At 42.1% G+C, this 21,458-nt stretch overlaps 1 protein-coding gene across 1 annotated transcript; it reads left to right on the top strand.

Annotated features, from left to right (window-relative positions):
• The first annotated feature begins 1,124 nt into the window (after positions 1–1,124).
• LOC118404385 (hemicentin-2-like) lies at positions 1,125–21,452 on the top strand. Its single transcript, XM_035803458.1, has 12 exons — positions 1,125–1,429; positions 15,234–15,375; positions 15,786–15,952; positions 16,271–16,432; positions 16,656–16,829; positions 17,296–17,547; positions 17,860–17,985; positions 18,616–18,824; positions 19,158–19,245; positions 19,574–19,858; positions 20,149–20,290; positions 20,464–21,452. Exons 1-12 carry the CDS (start codon positions 1,231–1,233, stop codon positions 20,663–20,665), a joined length of 2,148 nt encoding a protein of 715 aa, XP_035659351.1. The 5' UTR covers positions 1,125–1,230; the 3' UTR covers positions 20,666–21,452.
• The last annotated feature ends 6 nt before the right edge of the window (positions 21,453–21,458 follow it).

Genomic DNA, 21,458 nt, shown 5'->3' with positions numbered 1-21,458 from the left:
ATGGAAAAATGACGGGCTGAAACAATGTATATTTTTGCACAGAAAAGTAGACGAGACACCTGATCAATTATACCAGCAGGTGATAATAATGAAATCAAATAACCGTGAAAATAAGTTAGAGGTCAAATGTCAACCCCTGAAGACATTAAGCAGGGAGGCAATTAGTCTTAACGACAAAGGTTGATGGGGTTTAGAAACCTACAGGTCAAATGTCAGATCATGGTGAAATCACGGCATAATTGGAAGTCCACTTGTCTAGGCGGGCTAGGTGCAGCTATAGCGGTCATATATGCTTAGAGGTACAACACATTTATGTTCAGTTATCAAACTAGCTATTATAGGTATGTATGTATATATTCAGGATTAAAGAATTAAGCAAGCATACCGATGGACGCAGACACACATTTAAAACATTATTAGAAATTTGGTCAAAATTTCTAAAGGAATTAGTAAAATTAGTAAAAGACTCTCATATATATTAGTGTACTTTAGGCTGGTCTTTGCCCTGGTTGGTATCCTACTGTAATTTTGCTTGCCAAATAAAAACAACACCTTGTTCGACAGGCACAAATGTCACCTACTGAAGAGTTTGTGTTGTATCATCATGTTGCCTTTCCTGACCTCCGACGGAAAGGTCACGGTCATCGGGCCGTGACGAAACCACATGTCAATGTTATCTGAGATCTACTCATCATTTGCCAAGATATGATGATTGAAATTCTTTGCACGGTCACAGCGTATTGAAATTGGAAACTAATTTAAACAGAGCGACAGAAATTGTTGAAAGCTAGGAGTTCAATGATCCGCGCATTTCTGTGCTGATTCTTTCACTATATAGAATCCACTTCTGGCAGTCGGGCTGTCTTCCTTCGTATGCTATAGTACAAAATTGCAGATTTGTGCACTGGTTGGTATGCACTGGTCCACATCTGATGTAGGAACCGAACATAAAACAGACCAATCCACCCTTTGGGAATGTCGTGGGTGGGAGGCTATATCTGTATATATCCGACACTATATCGGTACATGTATGACATATGATGTAACACAACAGTTGCACACTTAACGCATTTCTTAGTTACCCTCGTATTGGTTCGTTTTTATTCCGTCAATCAGTGAGTTATTTTGCTTATAGCTCAAGTGCAACAATTATTGCTATAGGACGCTTCTACAAACAGACTTGGCTGATGCCGAGGTACGAACTGATTTAATTTCGCCGTGTAACGTCACATGTTGCGGGTCGCCAGTGCATCCCCAAGCAGACCACAGACGCGCACACACCGAACACGCCAACTTAACACGAAAATCAGTGGCGAACGACTTGGACTCCGGGGTTCGAATCTCCAGCAGCTGTTGTCCGTAAGAGGGATAATGGAGCCGAGGTCGTGGGTTCGAGTCCTGGTGGTGCTGGCGTGTGTGCTGATTGCAGGTACGTGCCGGGGACGTGGGTGGGGACGCGTGCGGGGCAGGCTGCCCGGTTTGAGAAGGGAGACGGCCGCTCTGTTTACGGGCATGCTATGGGAGCCCTGACTTAGCTCACTGTATGATGATATGGATGGAAGGATGACACGGTATACAGGGGCTGTGCTTGTAATGTCCCGATTTCCTTTGCAGACAAATGTAAAACATATTCAATACTGACATGATCTTAACTGCGTGAAACATGGCGATCAGAGTCAGAACATGACCATGGAATCATGACCAGTCGCCGAAAGGTCTCACAACTGGAGTTGTAAGCCGTACACTTGTTGTTTGCGGTCCTCATAATCCCCCTATTATGAGATGATAGTGGATAGATGTGACTACAGATAACAGTGAACTGGACGCGCGCTGATGTCTTAATTACGCCTTAACGACAGGCATACGCATGTCTTCATGAAGCGCATATCGGAATTGGGGGCGTGCCTATGTCTTAGTTATATCAGTGAACTATGGTATGGGCGTGTCCATGTCTTAGTTATTACTCCTCAAACATGAATGTACCTAGGTTCGTACGGTAATACCTGAAGATGGGCTTGTTTATGCCTAAGTTCAAATTGTCGGCGCTCCTGCGCAGGTTAGTTTTATCAGAACTGTGGGATTGTGTTTATTTTCGTTATCGTACTACTGGGTCAGGGAACTTCTCTTCGCAACCTTGCAGTCATGCGTGTCTGATTGACTGACTACCTTCATAAATCTGCTCCCTTCTATACTTAATAGAAAAGTGTCTACTCTCCACCAGCCATTCCTGAGGTAACGACTTGCCCTGTTTCCCAGCCCTGTAATTGGGGTACAAGTTCGCTATTGAGTGAGAAGAAAGCGGGTGTTGTGTGAATACAAACCGGGCCGCCCTGACAGAAAGGACCTGTCAGCCTCCCAGTAAAACAGCGGCACCTTTCACAAAGATTTTCTCCTTCAGTCAGGATACGTTGCCCAGTATTGAATCCGCCTCTTTTCTTTTAAGTGAGTGAACCTCACCTTGTTTGTGTCTACATTAATCCTTTCAACCTTGGTATGCTTTTCTTATAATCAGTACAAATCAGGGGGGTATTTGTAACGTCGACTGCAAAATGGCAATGATTATATATCATGTATGTCCTTTCCACTGATCACGACCGTCAATGTTCGTAACACATCTTACACCTGAATGTCACCTAAAGGCAGCAGGTCCGTGTACCAGCACCACCCCACCCAGCTGGGCCTCTTTGGTATTTACAGCGGGATGAAACATTAATAATCATGGAGGATCAAGGAAAATGGAAGCTGGGTTTTATTTTCCATTGGACTTTTTTTCTGATGAGATATAGAGAAAAGAAAACTTGTTTTGGCTGTTTTTTGTTTTGTTTTGTTTGTTTGTTTGTTTAGATAAATCATTATTCGTGTGTTTTTGTGAACCGTTAACCCGGTCGCTCAAATTTGTCTTCCTTGTCGGATCAAGGTAAGCTCGTCTTCAATAGTGCAAAATTAATTGGGCTGGCTGGCTGGTTAAAAAAGTGGATTACCTGAATCGTACCCCTCAGAAATTCGTAATTGAGGCGTCCCCGTCGAGAATTAATATGTATAAATTATCCACAGAGGCAGCGTTAACTATGTCCCATACGTCACAATAAAGATGTTATGCTGAGTTAGCACTTTGATGACACCACTTTGGTGTATTGTACTTGACAACCGATGGATGGACGACCTGTCTGACTCCTTGCACCTGTGGGCTATACCATTGCATTGGAAAACGGTATGAGCTTTTAACACGGTGGGTTTAAGATGGTTAACATTATTGAAAACTGCCAATAGAACTGGGTGAAATATTGATATTAATGTCTCGTGCAAGGGAGTACAAAAAATGTAACAATGGTGCAAACAACCAGTACGAAAACATATTCACGAACATCAATCCACCTAGGGCCTCTTTTTCTGTGTAAATATATTGAGACAAACACGCTGGCGGGCTATAAGTACATAATATAAGTTGTGACGTGTTGATTTTGTTTCTTTCAGCTAGTGTGGTTTTAGGATGGTCAATCAATTATGAACAATTATGACTAATTGTAAACGATAATTGTACCCCATTCGCGCACCACACGAGCCTGACCACACACCCGTCTTTATCTTTTCAGTATTTTCTGTGTCAAGGACAATCAGTGAAATAATCAGATAAGGACAGGATTCCTTGCAGACCAGACACCATGTAGCTCTGTGCGCCCCTCCCCATGAGGGCTGAAGAGTCGGCCTGTGACAAATTACCGCTCCAAATCACGTCGTGATGACGTGGAGATAAGGTTTGACTAACGGCCTTGTTGACACCCGGTTCCGCCGGACGAGTCGTGATTCTGAATTAGAGTCTTACAAGCTTACAGCTATATTGACACAGGCACGGTCAAGTCTACATGGCTGTGCATAATGCATAATGCATATGTAACGTAAGGCCCCCATTTCACTACACGGCGATCTCACTGAGATCTCGCTGCTACTTAAATGATCTTAAATTGGATGTGACTGTAGCCCTTGACTCAAGTTCGTAGTTGAAAGATCATGCAAACTGTTAAACTATGTCTAAAAAGACAACAAAACCCATATAGAGTAAAAAAAAATGATTTTAATCTATGAAATTTTGAGCGCCCTGTAAATATTTTCGGTCGCCGCGGGGTCACAGAGATGTGCCTCTGCCCTCGTGGTATCACAAAGGATGGGGCTGGGTAAACTGCAGTTCTGTTGCATTCTTTCAGCATCTTGTTGCCCCGATTCTTTGGCGTTAAAAAACGTAATTCAAGAATTAAGCAAATTTGCGTGCAAAGTATTAATTCATGGTATGATATGGATTGAGTCAAAGACGTTATTGTTTATTTTCTGCTTGTGATTGAAGTAGGATTTTCCCCGAAGTTGTTCTTCATTTTCCTTCCTTTCCGCATGCTTACAATTACATGAATCTGCGTATTTTACTTCGCGACGTCTTGTCAACAAACTCTTTGTAGAGATTCCACAATCTGACTTCACCTCAACTTGCAAATTCCGAGTACATCAATGTGTAGAACAGCCTTCCGCACTACAAAGTGAGGGTCACTGCATGCTCTTTTCCGTAAGGCGTAGGCAGGCCTTTTTAATTCCCGTAATTCGTAGGGTAAGCTATTTTATTTCACGTAATTCGTAGTGAGGATGGAAAATTTACCGTAAAGCGTAGCGAGTGTATTTCACGTAAGGCGTAATCTAGCCTAAAAATTTCACGTAAAGCGTAATTAAGCCTAAAAATTACCCGTAAATCGTAGCTGGCGTCCCAAATTTCGTAAGTCGAAACGTAGTCTACCAGGAAATTTAGTCCTTCAAAACACAGGAAATTGCGTTTCAGAGGATCAAGATTTCAAAATTTCGCCGGACCTCACTTGCGACTCCTTTCACCTTCGGTCATCGACATGGTAAAAATATGGTATATACCCTCAAAAATCTTCTTATTTTTGCAAATAGAAATGTCATTGAAGTTAGCTTAGTCTGCCAGCAAAATTTGCCCATCAGAATGCAGGAAATATCATTTTAGAGGGTCAAGATTTCAAAATTTCCATGGTCCTCCTTGTGCCGCCTCGCGCCTTTGGAACTCGAAATTCTGAAAATATGTTGGGGATGTGTGTCAACCTCAAAGATCTGTTTTGCTAATAGAAATTTGCCCATCAAAATGCACAAAATATCGTTTTATAGAGGGTCAAGATTTCAAAATTTATCCGGATCTCCTTTGCCACTCTATTCACCTTCGGTCATCGACTTCGTAAAAAATATGTATCATGGCTGGGGGATGTGACGTGTCAACCTCAAACACATTTTTTACTGATAGAAATGTAATTTCACTTAGTTTTCTATAATAGCCAAAAAAACTGGCGTTTCAGGGGGGCAGGATTTCAAAATTTTCCCGGACTTTCCTTCGGCGCTCGACGTGGCAAAAATAAGTTGGCTGGCGTCACCCTCATAAGCTTAGCTTTGTTTGCCAGCGAAAATTTCCCTTCAAAATGCAGGGAATAGTGTTTCAGAGAGTCAAAATTTCAATCTTTCTTGCGGAGCACGACCCCGCCTCTGTCGAGTGTTGCCAGCCTTCCAGAATTTAGCGTAAACCGTTGTCAGCCTGTCTGAATTTAGCGTAAAACGTTGCCTGCCTTCGTGAATTTAACGTAAAGCGTTGTCGACCGTCCCGAATTTAGCGTAAAGCGTTGTCAGGACCCCCCATGCAGACCCTCCAAAGTGAGCCTTTCTGTTTTCCCCCAATGTTAATCTTATTTCCTGTTTTTCTGCACCCAACATGTTTGTACAAATGTTTTACTTGTAAAGCAACAAGACCTCTGAACTAAGATGTTTACAGCATCTGGAAGTTATGGTGGTAACAGACTTTCGGTTGATTTCTTTCTAAACCAAAAAAAAAATCGTTTTAAATGCCGAGATCGATATTTCACACTTCAGCGAGAACCTTTCCCTCTTTCCTGTCACTTCCCTTTACCTTCCCTCCACATTTGTCAGCTCTGGCCGACTAAGGAAATTGATGAACAACAATTCGATTATGTCTTCCAATGAATTGAATGAACCTGGATAGATGCTATATATTTCTATGAATAGATTTTATGATAATAGAATTGTATCATGTTCTTGAATTAATCACAAAGAAACACACAATTTGAATACGGGACAAAGTAATTTCCATCAGTTTACATGTATATGTATTGTACGATGCACTCAGTAGCTACATGAGTCTTTATGCATATGGCGTCTGGAATCGGAGACAGTCGATTAGTATTTTAAGTGCCACTTCAACTTCTTCAGTTGGCCTATAGTGCATAAGGTAATTGAGATTCAGTCGAATTACAGCTTTCGCTCAACATTTAGATGCGGCACATTTCATTTACAGACATCCCATCTCTTCATTAGGTTTTTCAGTTTCCCCAGTTCACATCCCTAAAACATGTCGCCAAGTCCTATCTCACCTCTCTCCACGTCAAGTGGCCCAATTACATGTATAAGCTTATTAAAGGCTACTGCATCAGTAAGGCATTCATTCCGAACCCTATAGTCATGAATATTCTCAGACATTTATAAAATTGGCTTAGTGCATATTTATCAAGGCACGTACAGGGACGGATCTTTTCTCCCGATAGTGGATGGAATTGTATCCAATTTGCTATTAATGCAAAACATTCTTACATGGTCTTATTCCAATGGACTATTTGGAAATGTTTGTTCTGTTTTTGCTCCACTGTAGACAGCAGCGCGTAGTAGTCATTGTTTCAAGTAAGGAGATAAAGGGAAAATGTAGTAAGTATGTTTAGACTCAAGCAGCGGGTGGGTTAGACAGTGTTATTTGACATGGCTGCCTGTTGGAGATAGAAAAGGTCGGGCTGGACTCCCTAGTCCTGATGGGGAGGGGTGGGGAGTGGTTTGGGTTTAGCGCCGCAGCAGGTAGAAATCCTGTCAGCTTCAGGAAAATACTTAACAGGCACAAGCAAATGGAATTGCTGCTTGACCTTTCGAGAAAATACCACGGCGGTGTATTTTCGAGTGCGGTTTGTCACACATGACCAAAACCGAGTTCCGGCATATAAAGTGGACCTCAGTAACCACAACAGTGGGGATGTTCCCGCGCTATTTTTATCCCCACCCTGACCCCTGAGTTCCACGGCAACTAGAAATACTCCACAAGGGACGTGTCCAGATTCCGGGCACGATTTTTAGGCCAACTTTGTCTGGGTCAAATCCAGGTCTCTGCTATTGCGAGAGGAAGTTCAGGATTGGCCGTAATTTAAGCCTTATGATTTCAATCATATTCCACTCAAATCTCAGCGATAGATCTGAGATATCCTTCTTGATTTTAGCAATGAGAAAAGTGTAAAATTAAGGAATCGTTGTTCAGTTTTCATCTTATATTTCTGTTTATAAGAAGAAATTATGCATTAGTGTCGGTAAAATTGAAACCTTTATCTTCATGATTCGTTTAATGTTGCATGTTTCTATTTTTATCAGGCCCTGAGTTAGCCACCATGTTATACGTAAAAAAAGTCATCAGAACAATAAAATGACGTTCCGAGATCACATACTTCCTTCTTACTGTACGTGCTGTATACATTCCGATAAGGGCCATTCCGATATCATGCTTTCGATTGAACGTACTTTTCAATTGAATTTTTTAGCCATATATCTTCTAGGATAGAAATATACGTTCAGCCAAAGTCTAGGCAAGTGAGCAGACTTCAGATCCAAAGAGGGTAGTATAATCTAATTGAAATTCAAATACGTGCACAGTCAGTAATCATTGGCAATAACGGTACTAAGCACAAACGGAATATTGTTTGGGGTCACTATACCCTTAGACATATATAAACGGCAATACATATTTCAATGCTAATGTTTGACTTATAAGCTTGGTTAAATAGCAGGAATAAGTTGCTGAAGTATTACTCGTAACTAGTATGAGGAACGCGTTCTTCACACACACCATTGTCCAACCGTATCATGATCATCGATATCCACTACCTGCCAGCTCATCTGCAGTCTCAAGCACCTTCCCCGCGTAACAGCCCATAATATCAGGACAGGCAAGACAATGATAGTGTGCACGGAACTGACCTTGACGCGACCTCTCCTCCATGACTGACGCTTTTGCGTGTTCTTATCACGTCTAAGAGCTTATTTCATCGTTCAGCCTGAAGTTCACCGCCTTGAATTATTGATGATGAAACGATATTCTAAAAGAGTTTACACGAGGGCAAAACCAAACAAAAGTGCATAAATGCATCGCGTAGCACTTCTGTCGTAATAGGCTATAAATTATAGTTTAAACCATCTTTTACGTCCCGTGTGAAAGTATGGCTGCGGGGTTATAAAAGTATCACTGCCTTTGTCAGCGGTTTTAATACCTCTCTGTCATGGTGTACGTTTAACTCCGTATTGCTAAAGATTTGATGAAATCGATAATATTTATGATACACTGGTCTTCAAAACTATCCTGGCAATGTTGTATAAATGTATAAGGTCCAATTTACATTGACCAATTTATCTAGCCATGAGAGGATCAATATAGATTGATTTCCCGGTAAGCCACCCCTCTCCCCTACAGCTCATTACCGTCACACCGCGTGTCGTTACCTCCCGCGGCCCGGATGATGGAGCGGCTAAACCCCAGCAGTCCTGCTCACAATCGATTTTCCTCTTATCTGTGCAGGTCCAGTTTCTTCGCATTGCTAACCGATTGTGAAGGCAAACTGTTCTCACTCATCTTATCGTCTCTCTGATCAAGTTCTTTTGTAGGTGTAATTATGGGGCGGTACAAAGCCATAAAAAAACATTAAATACTTTGACTGAAGGGTGGGGACCTGTGGTGCCTGTCTGTTTGCTGAGAACGCTCAGACTGTCGGGTAGGGTCATGATATTTGGGGCGCTAACCCGGCAAAATCAATAAGAAGGAGGAAAACGTTACAGGGAATCCATTAATAGACACTAGTTTGTTACTTCATAGATATTGACAAACGGTTACCCATCTGCAACGATGATCCTGTCGGAAAGCAACATACATTCGTAACTGAAGGATTTCTTCATAGGTGACTCTATATCTTTTCTGAAATGGTTATCGTTTACCAAACGGATGTTCTGTAACATCTAAACTTATCTTCGTCTGCATCATTTGGATTGCAATTATTCTTAATCTCGACTCCCAACGCCTGCGGCTCGTCACCAATCGACAAGAGGATGAAATATGCTGATAGCTAAACAAGGCTTCCCGCTGTATTCCTCTGGGCACCCTTCCTGTGTAAACTACCTTAATCCTCATCAAACCCATGGAGATGCATACGGCAGATTATAGAGCTATTTGTAGGGGCGCAAATAGACTTGCTTTGATTCTGATAAAATGATCACCCGACGCTGAGATACCGTCTAGCTCTGGATGTCGTGTGAATATATCTGTTCTACTTTACGACAAAGCCTTGATACAAAGCTTGAATAATCTTGATGATGTGTTTTACGCAGGTGATTTGGCATATACGATTTACAACAAAGGGGAGCTTAGGGACCCAAACGAGCCTTTAAGAGGTTATCAGGAATCCGGGCATTTCGTACAGTTGATGGGCGTCACGGTACCAAAATGAAATGGGATTTTCCTTGTGGAGAGAGCCTTAACGTTATATATGTCATAGAGAGACAGTTAGAGATTATGCTGCACAAAAGTTCCATTAGCCCCGGAGCTGAATTGTACAAAGCTAAAGAAATGTCAAGTGCCTCTGGTAGCAAATTAAAGACACATGGAAATACATTGCTCTCTTCTCTTCCTCTCTTCCTTTTGAAGCGACCGCAATTAACATGCTGATTATTCTGTCGCTTGTGAGTTAAAGGGTCAATGTCACCAGCCAGGGTATGCTAGTATGATGTATGTTGCATAATCACTTTGTAGATGAGTATGGCAATTATGGCATAGACATATCGCTCTTTTATTTCAGTATGTATCAGTGAGTGTACCAGTATGGGTAGGGCGTCCTTTGTAATAATACAATGTGGCTTGCTATTCTGTTATTGCCGTACGTGTCTTTATATAACGAGTTATATATAGCGTTTTCCAACATTCTATTTATGTTTTCAGATTCAGATTCAGATTCAGCTTTATTCCTGGATGACTTGGCATGTATATACACATGAAATACGTCATCAGTCACAGAATCAACTTTAAAACATTAATACATTTACAACATTTAAAATTAGACAGCAATCGGATTGAGAAAATATACATGACAGAATCAACATTCTTTGCCGATCATCTAGCACTTTCGTACAGCAATCGTACAGAGCGGGGTGCAAATGACATCTCATGTCGCTTCGTTTTACTTCTAGATGCCCTGTATCGGGCTTCCCGACGAAGACTGTACGAAATGTCCTGAGGTGAAGTAAAGAACTCCCTCAGCGGAGAGCTACTGTCCCGCAGTATGTCTTGTAGAGTCTTCAGCGTCGCTGCGTCCCGTCTGTCTGATAGTGAGGGCAGAGAGTCAGATGGGATACCAATGATTCTAAGACAGCGCCTCTGCATGGCTTCTAGCTTGTCTGACAGGTGTTTCGGCAGTCCTCCCCACACCGGACTGGCATACTCCAGTAAGGGGCGTAGGAATGTTAGGTAAATCTGGAGCAAGACATCAGTAGGGAGACCAGCCTTCTTTGCTGCTGCAAGGTAATACACACGTGGACGGGACTTCGTCAACATGAAATGAACGTGTTCATCCCAGGTAAGGTTGGCAGTGATGTGTACTCCAAGTAGTTTGAAAGACGTAGTCCTCTGAATCACATGTCCGGATATTGTCGGATGAGGAGGGACAGGAATGTTTACCTCCTTCCTTGCGCTGATAACCATGTCCATTGTCTTTTTCCCGTTTACCTTGAGAGAGTAGTCCTCCCCCCATTCAACAATGGAGTCAAGTGCCTTCTGCGTTTGACCAGGAAGTGACGCCATTAGCATTTCAGAGGTTGTCAGATCGTCCGCATATTTGACAGGAACAATGGGCCTTGGCAACCTTGCATCCAAGGTATTTATACAGATGACGAAAAGTGTTGGTGATAGAATACCACCCTGTGGAACACCCGCGAGGACGTCGTGGGACTTAGATACACAGGGACCCCACTTTACCTTCTGTGTACGTCCTTCCAGATAGCTGCTGATGCTCATCCATAAGGACCGCCTGATACCCATGTCAGCTAGGCACATGAGCAGTTGACTATGACTAATGGTATCAAATGCACGGGAAAAATCAACGAACACAGCATGAACGTCCAACTTCGGGTTACTGTTTAACGCTTCGTGCCACGTTTGGAGGATGTGTATCAACGCAGTAACCGTAGATCTTCTTGACAGGAAGCCATGTTGAGACTGTGCGAGGCTACTGGTAGTGTCCTGTAGCAAAGCATCACGGAGCAGCCCTTCATACACTTTCCCGACGCAGCTGACTAACGAAATTTGTCGGTATTCCGATGGGAACTGTGGTCGTTGTTTCTTAGGCACTGCCGTGACTACAGCTTCTTTCCATTGCTGCGGAAAGGCGGAGGTCATACTGGTCAAGGTCTGCACCTTCGTCGTGGGTGGCGGTGTATCATTTTTGTTGCCATAAGTGACTGTTCGATATCTATTTTTCAAGGCAATGTTCACACCCTCCAACCCCTGGCCGCTAGAATATTCACATCGGGTAGATGTCGTATGTTTAATATTGTTGCTATGCAGCATGTATAATATAGTACATGTCATCCACCTCTTCCAAGCTTATATAACAAACATTCTTGTCAACTTACATTTACATGTGTTGGGCAAAATCGTATACCTGACTCATCCTAATATCTATCACAATAAACGTAGTTAAAAGCATGAATGAAATATGGCTATCACAGAAATAACTAAATTTATATAGAGCCACAACACATCACGTACAGACCGCAGGGATGACAAATATCGAAGTCAACCCATAAACTTGCGATCTTTTATTGCTTGTCAACATGATGGTAAACTTTTACAAAAACATTCGCAAACTAGAAAGGCCGACATTTGCTTGGGTGCAAATACAGCATATTTCAGCCATACCCATTCCCACGCAACATTGGACTGTTCTAAGTCACCCCTGCGCAAAAATGGAACATTTTAACAGTAAGTTATTCTCGCCACTGTCAAACTTACGTATCAAAACTAAACGCAAACTGGCCAATTTCCCCGCGTTTTCCGCCAAATAACATTTTCTGATGATTCATATTCAATTGTCATGCGGAGTGTTGGTAAATTCAATAACAAAGACTTGTATTCTAACGTTCAATGCATGCGTACCGTCCGCTCCCGCTCAAATGACCCTGTCTGAACTCCAAATCCTCGCAAACTACAATTTTAAACCGGGCACAGGGTGACACATCACTTTGAAAATTTGACAGGAGAAAGAAGATACATTACGAACACAATATATTTCATCATGCAAAGTATTGCTAACATATAAATAATGCACATATTATCTTCCCATATTCTTTGCAGTACCTTTTATTGAGTAACATAAATTTCAAAATCCTCCCAAATATGCATGGTTGCGTCTACATACACACGTGACAATGTTAGCCAATCAGCTTCAGTTTTGGAAATTCGCGCTTTGTTTGGCAAGTGTTGTCATTAGTTGTTTTAATACCAATTGTTCCTTCCTCTTCGCTGATTGGCTGGCGGCGCAATTCAATTAATTAGCAGACCGACACCTGCCACCTGTCGCCCAGGGCGGGGGTTATTGCTTTGTTTGCCATATATGGAACACACTGAACGCCGAGAATGGCCAAAACAAGTCAAGTAAATTGGAGAATGACAAAAAATCCCCAAATATATCATTTTGAAGAGGTTTATGCCAAAAATTATACATCCGTCATTTGAATAAGTATCTAGTGCACCCTTTTACCCAAATTTAGGTAATTTGGTTTTAAAACCAGGGTACAGGAGCCAAAGGTGTACGTTTTTGGTAATAAAATGGCTAAATAGTCGCAAAAAAAAGCATTTTGTTGTACTGTATGCCTAAAGTGTTGATGCATCCATGTGCGCATGTGTATGGCACTCCTATACTAAATTTCAGATCATTTGGTTTTAAAACCAGGGTACAGGAGCCAAAAGTGTCCTTTTTTGGTCAAAAAATGAACAAAAAATCGAAAAAAAAAGCATTTTGTTGCACTGTACACCAAAAGTGTTATTGAATTTATATGGGAGGATTATCAAGGCACATCTGTGTCAAATTTCAGCTCATTCGGTTGTAATACCAAGGTACAGGAGTCAAAAGTGTCCTTTTTGGTCAAAAAATGACCAAAAAATAGCATTTTGTTGTACTGTACACCAAAAGTGTTATTGAATTTATATGGGGGGATTATCAAGGCACATCTGTGTCAAATTTCAGCTCATTCGGTTGTAATACCAGGGTACAGGAGCCAAAAGTTTCCTTTTTTGGTCAAAAAATGAACAAAAAATCGAAAAAATAAGCATTTTGTTGCACTGTACACCAAAAGTGTTATTGAATTTATATGGGGGGATTATCAAGGCACATCTGTGTCGAATTTCAGCTCATTCGGTTGTAATACCAAGGTACAGGAGCCAAAAGTGTCCTTTTTTGGTCAAAAATTGGCCAAAAAATCGCAAAAATAAGCATTTTGTTGTACTGTACACCAAAAGTGTTATTGAATTTATATGGGGGCATTATCAAGGCACATCTGTGTCGAATTTCAGCTCATTTGGTTGTAATACCAGGGTACAGGGGCCAAAATATACAGTTTTGGTCTAAAATTGACCAAAAAACCTTAATAAAACCTCTTAAGAGACAGATATGAAAAAATTGGAAAAAACACCCGAGGGTATTAGCCCACTCTACCATTGTGCCAAATTTCAGGTCATTCGGTTTACGAACGACGGAGATGAATCACTTTGAAAATTTGACAGGAGAAAGAAAGAAAGAAAGAAGAAAGAAACATTACGAATACAATATATTTCACCATACTATGTATGGCTGAAATATAACAAGACAAAGTAGAATCTAGACTTTTTGAACTCAAGCAACGAATGGTGTTAAGTCTGCTCGTTCGATGTCTTACATTATCCACCCATTGTCGTTATGGCTCCCGTGTTGCTACTAAGAACTTGTCTATTATACACAGGGTAATGGCTCATGGACATGGAGACGGTCTGTTATATGTATGGGCGACTTTTACTCATTCATATACTTAAAGGACTTAATTCCTGTGGTCTAAATGTTACTACATGATAATGTTGAAGGAGACGACATTGTTTGTAGCTGACCCACGTTTTCATTGGTGAGAATGTTTATGTCTCCATAGCTAGCTAATCAACATTACCACGAACATGTGCGGGATTCTAATGTTTTCCCTCCACAAAACCCCGATGGAACAATTTAACACCGTACCTGAAGTACACGGTACAATATATGGCAACAATGTCACAACAATGATATTAGTTAAATCTAGAGTCTATGGGAGCGATTGCTATGTTAAGCCAAGTATTTCTCTTCTTGCAAAATGTCAAGCCTTCATCTCTATACAAAAAGGACCAAACAAAGAGAAGGCCGGGTTTAAGTTAAATACAAGTTTCTCCCCGCGACTTACACAGCACGGAAAATGAAATATTTCACAAGACAACCAAGCATTTAGACAGAAGGAAACACAGTTCAAACGTAAATCTAGGCTAAGACCATTGTCTAATGATCGCTTTTCTTGAATCGTGTTGTTATGTATGTGGCGACATTTAGAGTTAAACATAAATTTCCATCAATATATTTAATGTTAAAAGACTCTAACGTCCATCAAAAAAGAACTGACACATCTCATCACTTCATCGGTGCATGTCAACTATAGATTTACATACCGTGAATGCGAAAACATCTGTTTCTCCAGTCCAGATGTTTAGTTGTTCTGGTGATGTTATGTTGTGTGCAGACCGCTCTACAAGCTGGTCACATTGACAGCCTCGTTAGCAGCATCACTCCTGATGGTGTTGTAATTATCTACTACACATGTCGCCATGTGGCGGGAGTGGGGAAGCAATCATTTGCTACATTAGGTTTTGTTACGGATGAAGGTCCGGAGAAAAATGTCTGCTGTTGAAATCAATATGATGGAAAGGTCTAACGCAATGTTGACTGCGAAAAGACTCGGAAGGAGGAATCGTTAACAGGAAAGGATAAAGATAATTAGTTTGTAACTCTGTGCTGTTTACTTGCTTATTTACTGTTTTGTTCTGATATTGGCAGGTGGGCTGAAACCGAGGCAGACGATCCGGGATTACTACGATCCCATCATGCACATCCTGACGCTGAACTGCACCGTAGCGCGCGTGCGCGGGGAGGCCCGCCTCAGCTGGCACAGGAACAGTCAGCTGTCGGACGGACCAAAGTGAGGACAGAAATGCTTTCACATTCTTAATAAAAGCCCCTTGCATTCAAAACTAATAATCGAAATTACCGGTCACTGTCCAACACCTATAGAGCCGACGTTCCCTCTGAGGTTCATTTTACAACGGTACCATAGTTGCAAATTGAGTCTATCTTCACTATCATCACTAGTTACTGCTACAGACGCCGCGAGCTAGTCTACAGATACTTCCGTCTCTGAGCTAAGAGTGGAATGAGTAATCCTGTTAAAAGTTTGGGACAAACCCGCTTCCCTTCACAGGTTATTTTGGCATAGTAGTATAATCTCTGACTTAAATATATAATTCATTCCCATATATGCATAAGGATCCGAGAAAACACGATGAAAATCAGTGGCTCTAGGTCAATTGTACCATCTGGTCCCTCCTCCAGGATAGACGCCAGTGACTACACGGTGTTCGTGCACAAGAACGGGCGGAAGGATATCAGCGCCGTCATCTCAGTGCCGCTGCCCACCTGGGTGGATCCTGACGTCACGGACTACTTTAGCTGTGTGCTGAGGAAGGGAAAGCAGCAGGATGGGCTCATCGTAACCCCCAGTAGGTCAAGGTCATACAAAACCCGCATGTCCATCAAGGTCAAACTTACCAGATCTTATATGGGACGGGTGGTCTCGAGTTGTAAAAAGTGAGTCGAGGAAGAACGTTTCTGCACTCCTTCACAACAGTCAGGCAGCAAAATAGCACTCAATACCATTTAACACAAAAATATCACGTCAAACTTCATATCGTTTCTCATCCCTAATGAACGAAATAATCAGAGCAGCGTAGATCTTCAGAAATCTAATGCTGTCTTCTTGCACATTGAAGAGCAGTTATTTTCCAGGTCTTCCTATCCTAACCGTGTGTATCTTACAGAGGCGCCGACAAAAGTCTTCCTGATCGACCGCGACGGCAACTGGCGCAACGAGGCCTTCTACGAGGGAACCGACCTGCGCCTGCGCTGTGGCACGGCAGAAACCAGACAGGGCGTTGGCTATCACATCGTTCCTACGGCAACCATCACGTGGAAACGTGACGGTAAGGTTTTTGTCATAGATTCCAGCTTAAACTTACACCTTTGACTCGGCCAAAGAAAACTATACTTAATTTCGATCTTCCTCAAGAGGGTTAACCCAATTACTTAAAACACGTGACATTATTGGGCCAGAGGTTCCTAGACCATGGATGTTTGGACCGCCCTTAGTATCATTTGAGTAAAAGTCGATGGGACCTAAAATCCCTCGCTGCGTTTTGTTCCCAGGCCAGCCACTGCCGAGAAGAGCCCGAACCATGCCGGTAGTGGTGCCGATCTCCGGCAGCGGGAGGCTGGTGCTGAAGAACATCTCCATGGAGGACAGCGGGGAGTACTCCTGCCACGCCGGGAACGTGTTTGGCAGGGGAGAGGCCACCAGGCACGTTAGGGTCTTCAAACCAGGTAAGACCAGTTCAACAGCTGGCCTTTAACTTTAAATGGAACTACATACAGCTATTGAAATTGCTGACCCAATTCATACATGTGAAAATAGAGGTCATTTGCTTGCAATAAATTACAACATGTCTCACCACAAAACAGTAAGTTTTTTTTACAAGTACAAGCTTTACGAGTGTTGGTACTAATAACGTTACAATCTCAGTTGATTAGAAAGCAATTAAAAGGGAACATGTTAAAGTTTATATCCATGTCACAGTTTCGCGGAAGAAAATATACACTACATTAATAAAAGCCATATCGGTGAATATTGTAACACAGAAGTTTTTTTTTTCTTACAGCTCTGCGAAACTAAATTATATTGATTTTATATTAAAGTATAGCAGTGACGGACAGTAGTAGTATAGCATTCAAAGTGTAAGCTTTGCCTTTTCCAACTTGCTGCTACCATTGTGCCGTTTTACGTCCACAGGAGAGCCCTTGCAGGTACAGACCGCGTCCCCCGTGTACGGGCTGCTCGGGGAGACCGTCACCCTCCCCTGTAGACACTGGAGCGTCTTCCCGTACGAGACGGAAACGCGGTGGTTCCAGCTGAACCAGACCAGCGGAGAGCTCGTGCCCGTGTTAGACTACAGCTACAGCACGGCCACGTGTCTGGCAGGGGAGGCGGGCGACTGTGATCGGATCAGCGCTGTAGGTGTGACGGGGAGGCACTCGGGGGAAGGTACGGACATTTGCATAAACATTATAACTTGTTATGTATACCTGTAGTTTGTAACATTCCAGTGGTCAATCTCCAGGAATTAATCTAGCCCCTCTATGCAAAGTTTGCAGCAAATAGTCTAACAGAAATGAATACAAAGGCAACAAATGCCATGCAAATTATGCGTCAAACATTCGCATTTGCTAGATAGAGCAAAATCAATAGATAGAGCTAGCACAGCAAAGACCTTAACTCCATCCAAGAAAAATAAGGCTGATAAAGCGTGTGTAAAACAAAGTATCCCAAGATCTTATTCACGATTGATGTTTCCAGGATCCCTACAGCTCCAAGACGCGCGGCTGTCCGACAGTGGGACGTACGTGTGTCGGGTGGAGTCGGGAACGGAGGACAGGCGGGTCACTCTGGACAGTGCCGTCCAACTGGCTGTCAGGTTACAGGGTAAGGACAAAACTAACTATCAAATTACAGCGTGAGGATAATCCAACTGGCTATCAGGTTACACGGTACGGACAGTACTATCCAACACATGACAGGGTAGACACCTAGCCTTCACCAGGCCTTCCTACGGGGGCACGGGGATCGTAGAATTCGGCAAGATAAATCGGGAAATTGGGAAGGGGAATCGGTCCACACTAAGGTTCATGTTTCACCTCCGGCTGCGCGGTCGGCAAACTCCTCTGGCACCCTGGAAAATTATTCTACCTATAAAAGCTAGCATATTTAGTCTAGTAGTCACTAGTAAACACCGCTTAGTTGCCTATCAGGTTACAGTGTAACGTCTACAATCAATCACAGCCATTGGAACTGGATTTCAGCACCAAGGACAGTACCCACTTCAGATCTAGACTGCGTGTAATTAGGGCTGACAAGCCTAAATTGTGACCATATAGTATTGTAAATTTTACTGGTTATGAAGTACGATTGACTGTCTAACGTAGCTGGACAGCAGGAAAACGTTACAAAATTCAAAATACGACACAACTCGTTGCAATTTGGCAGTTCATGGCATGTTTTCAATAGGCTTAAATCATGTTTACTCTAACTTTGAGATACACCGTTATCTCCCAGGCTACACGGATGACATCGTCATATCAGAACAGTACAATAACGAGACGCAGGACCTGCTGCTGGCCTGCTCCACGGCGTTCGGTCACCCCAGGCGCCAGCTGGCCTGGTTCAAGAACGGCAGCCCTGTCTTAGGTGGGCAGGTCAACGTCCGAGTGGACGGCTTCATGGAACGGGTCAGGGGCCTAGTGGGGTTTCACTCATTCCTGAAGGTGAGGAATGTACTTAGAAGTTTGACGCTCTTATTAGAATAGCAACCAAACAACAAAAACGTTAAGAGCGTCCACGCAACTAAGGATACTGGTTGATAGTATGTAATATAGTAGTAAAAGCATTAAACTGACCTGAATATGTGCATATGTGATAAAAGGTAAGCATGTGTCAGTATCGGCACACTGGGTAGTAAATAGAGATAAGATCAACGATGTAACTTGTAGGGTTAACGTTCTATCTCAACATTCAGATACCAACGGGCGTGCATATCATTACATTGTGTTAGATAGACTTATTGACATGACGATACGATACGTTTTGTGTTGTTCCAGGTGGACAAGTTGACTCGTGGTGACATGTACTCCTGCCAGGCCCCTCACCCGCTCACACAGGCCATGATGTCAACTTCAGTCACCATAAGTAAGTTAGACACAAAAAGAAAATTGTCATGAAAAGAAAATTGATTTAGTTAGAAAAAAGTAGTAACATTTCCTGAGTGCACGATATTAACAAATTTTTATTCATGTCTGGAGGAACTATTAGTGTCACCTGACGGATGACTGAACTGAACTCTCTCTTTGTTTCCTTCTTATTGTATTCCATTTATGACTATCCATCTTGTATCTTTAATGTATATGTTCCTACTCAATGTAATCGTATGAGCATGTTTTAAGGAGACGTTTTCTTCAAGTATTTATAATTAAATTACGATGGACTATAATGAATTAAGATAAAATTTTGTTTCTAGCTTCGCCCCTTGCGAAGGACATCGATGTGGTGCCCCACCCCGAACAGAACCCGGTAGAGTTTGAGGATCTGGCGCTGGAGTGCAAACTGCTGGTGAAAATCTCTCCCCGACCCTACATCCGGTGGGAGAGGGAGGGCGGGTCTCTGCCTTCCGGTGTTAACATCCGGGATGACGTGCTCCTGGTTCCCAATGCTATGATAGAGGATGCCGGGAAGTACAAGTGTGAGGCTGAGAACATCTTTGGTTCTGCCAAGGCTGAGGCGATGGTTCATGTGCGGACTAGAGGTATGTCGGCTTTCCTGGATGATGGTCATCATAGTCTGACATTTACGGTGATGGGACGATTAAAACTCATGTTCTGGCCAGTGACAGTGCCCCCTCCTGTTAAAAATAGTCCTAAATTTTTCCATTAAAACTTGAAGAGGGACACTTAAGTCACGATTGTGACTTATTCAATACACAGCAGGACATAGCACATACCCACTTAGGTGACTCAATTGACTGTGAGGGTTTTCTTACATTTATAAGGCGATCCAAGTGTAAATCTAAAGTAAGTTTTCATAATATTCCTCCAGAAAACAAGACGTCTGAGTCCACATGTAACACCACCGCCATAGCGATGGACGTGACGCGGTGCCAGCGGAGATTTAACCACACCCTGGAGGTTCTGTACAGAATAGAACAGGAGGAACACAGGTCACCCGCAAGGCTATGCAGGTACATGTGAAACACTTGCTTTATAGAATCTTGGTCGATCGGGTCAGATAAAGGCATTGATAATTTGTATTGGTTCTCGTTGAATATATGGACAGACTTGATTATGGAAACAGCACTTTCTTACACTATCAAGTACTGATAGCGCTTGATATCTACTATTTCTATTCCAACAGTATTCACCAGGAGCTGCTCCTGTGTATGAAGAGAGCCATGGAGTTCTGCCCGACATGGGAGACATCTATCGGCATCTACGTGAACTCCACTAGTCCTGTAAAAGAATACTGCCATAGCCCCAGCTCCCAGGCGAGAGAGGAAAATATATGGTCAAAAATATTTGTCTCAGTAATCATATTTTTAGTAGTTTATGTCTTTTAGGTACATTTTTAATTGAATGTAGTATTAGTCTGTAACTCAAACCTGTTGTAGGGCTTGAAAAGAAAGGGTAAATACATCTAGACACTGAATATTTCAATGGACAAACTACATCATGTATGTTGGTGTACTCACTGAATTAGCTGATTGGTTGTTTCAGCCACAAGTCTATTCAGGCCCAAATACAAACATGAAAATGTGTTTTTGTCACATGCATTTAAGTTCTCCAAGCATTGCAGCTTGTAAAATTGCTATGGAATGTCTTAAAGTAAAATCTAAAGGATGGAATCATAAGTTATACTTGAACATATGGTATGTCAAGTGCATAATGTTCACTCTTTTTGCTGTTAAATGTAAATATGAACATAAAGGAATTGTTAGTTTATGTGGAGAGATGTGTATTATGTCATTGCTCTGCAATTTCTATTTTTGAATATTCAAAATGCATTCTTGTGCTATTTGGTACACATGTTTCTCATATTTTTGTTTCTTACTTAAATACTGAGACAAGTTTACTCTGTAAGAAGATTCAGAAAAAGTGTAATTCATTCACAGCAATATCTCAATTCATGTTGCATTGTTCCACAACTAAGTACACCTGCACACTATGAACAGAAACAAAGTTTCAAGACAAGGAAAGTAGACTTTGATAAAAAAACATTAAAAATGGAAGATAGAAGTTATTTAACCCAGAGCAATCATGCAAGTCAGTACTAAGGGCTATTGTATGTTGTGTGTTGGTATACATTTGTGATGTCTGGTACGTATAATAAACATGCCCCAAAATGTCTGCAAG

This window comes from Branchiostoma floridae, chromosome 2 (assembly GCF_000003815.2).
Source record: "Branchiostoma floridae strain S238N-H82 chromosome 2, Bfl_VNyyK, whole genome shotgun sequence".
NCBI classification, from domain to species: Eukaryota; Metazoa; Chordata; class Leptocardii; order Amphioxiformes; family Branchiostomatidae; genus Branchiostoma; species Branchiostoma floridae.
The sequence above is the reverse complement of the archived record's forward strand: the minus strand, read 5'-3'. Positions and strand labels throughout refer to the sequence as shown.

What these genes read in the sequence shown, in the direction of transcription:
- LOC118404385 (XM_035803458.1), top strand. Translation starts at nt 1,231, where the DNA reads ATGTTGCGGGTCGCCAGTGCATCCCCAAGCAGACCACAGACGCGCACA. An exon ending in GGTTCATGTGCGGACTAGAG is followed by an intron (nt 19,859 to 20,148) that starts GTATGTCGGCTT and finishes ATATTCCTCCAG; the next exon opens with AAAACAAGACGTCTGAGTCC. An exon ending in TCACCCGCAAGGCTATGCAG is followed by an intron (nt 20,291 to 20,463) that starts GTACATGTGAAA and finishes CTATTCCAACAG; the next exon opens with TATTCACCAGGAGCTGCTCC.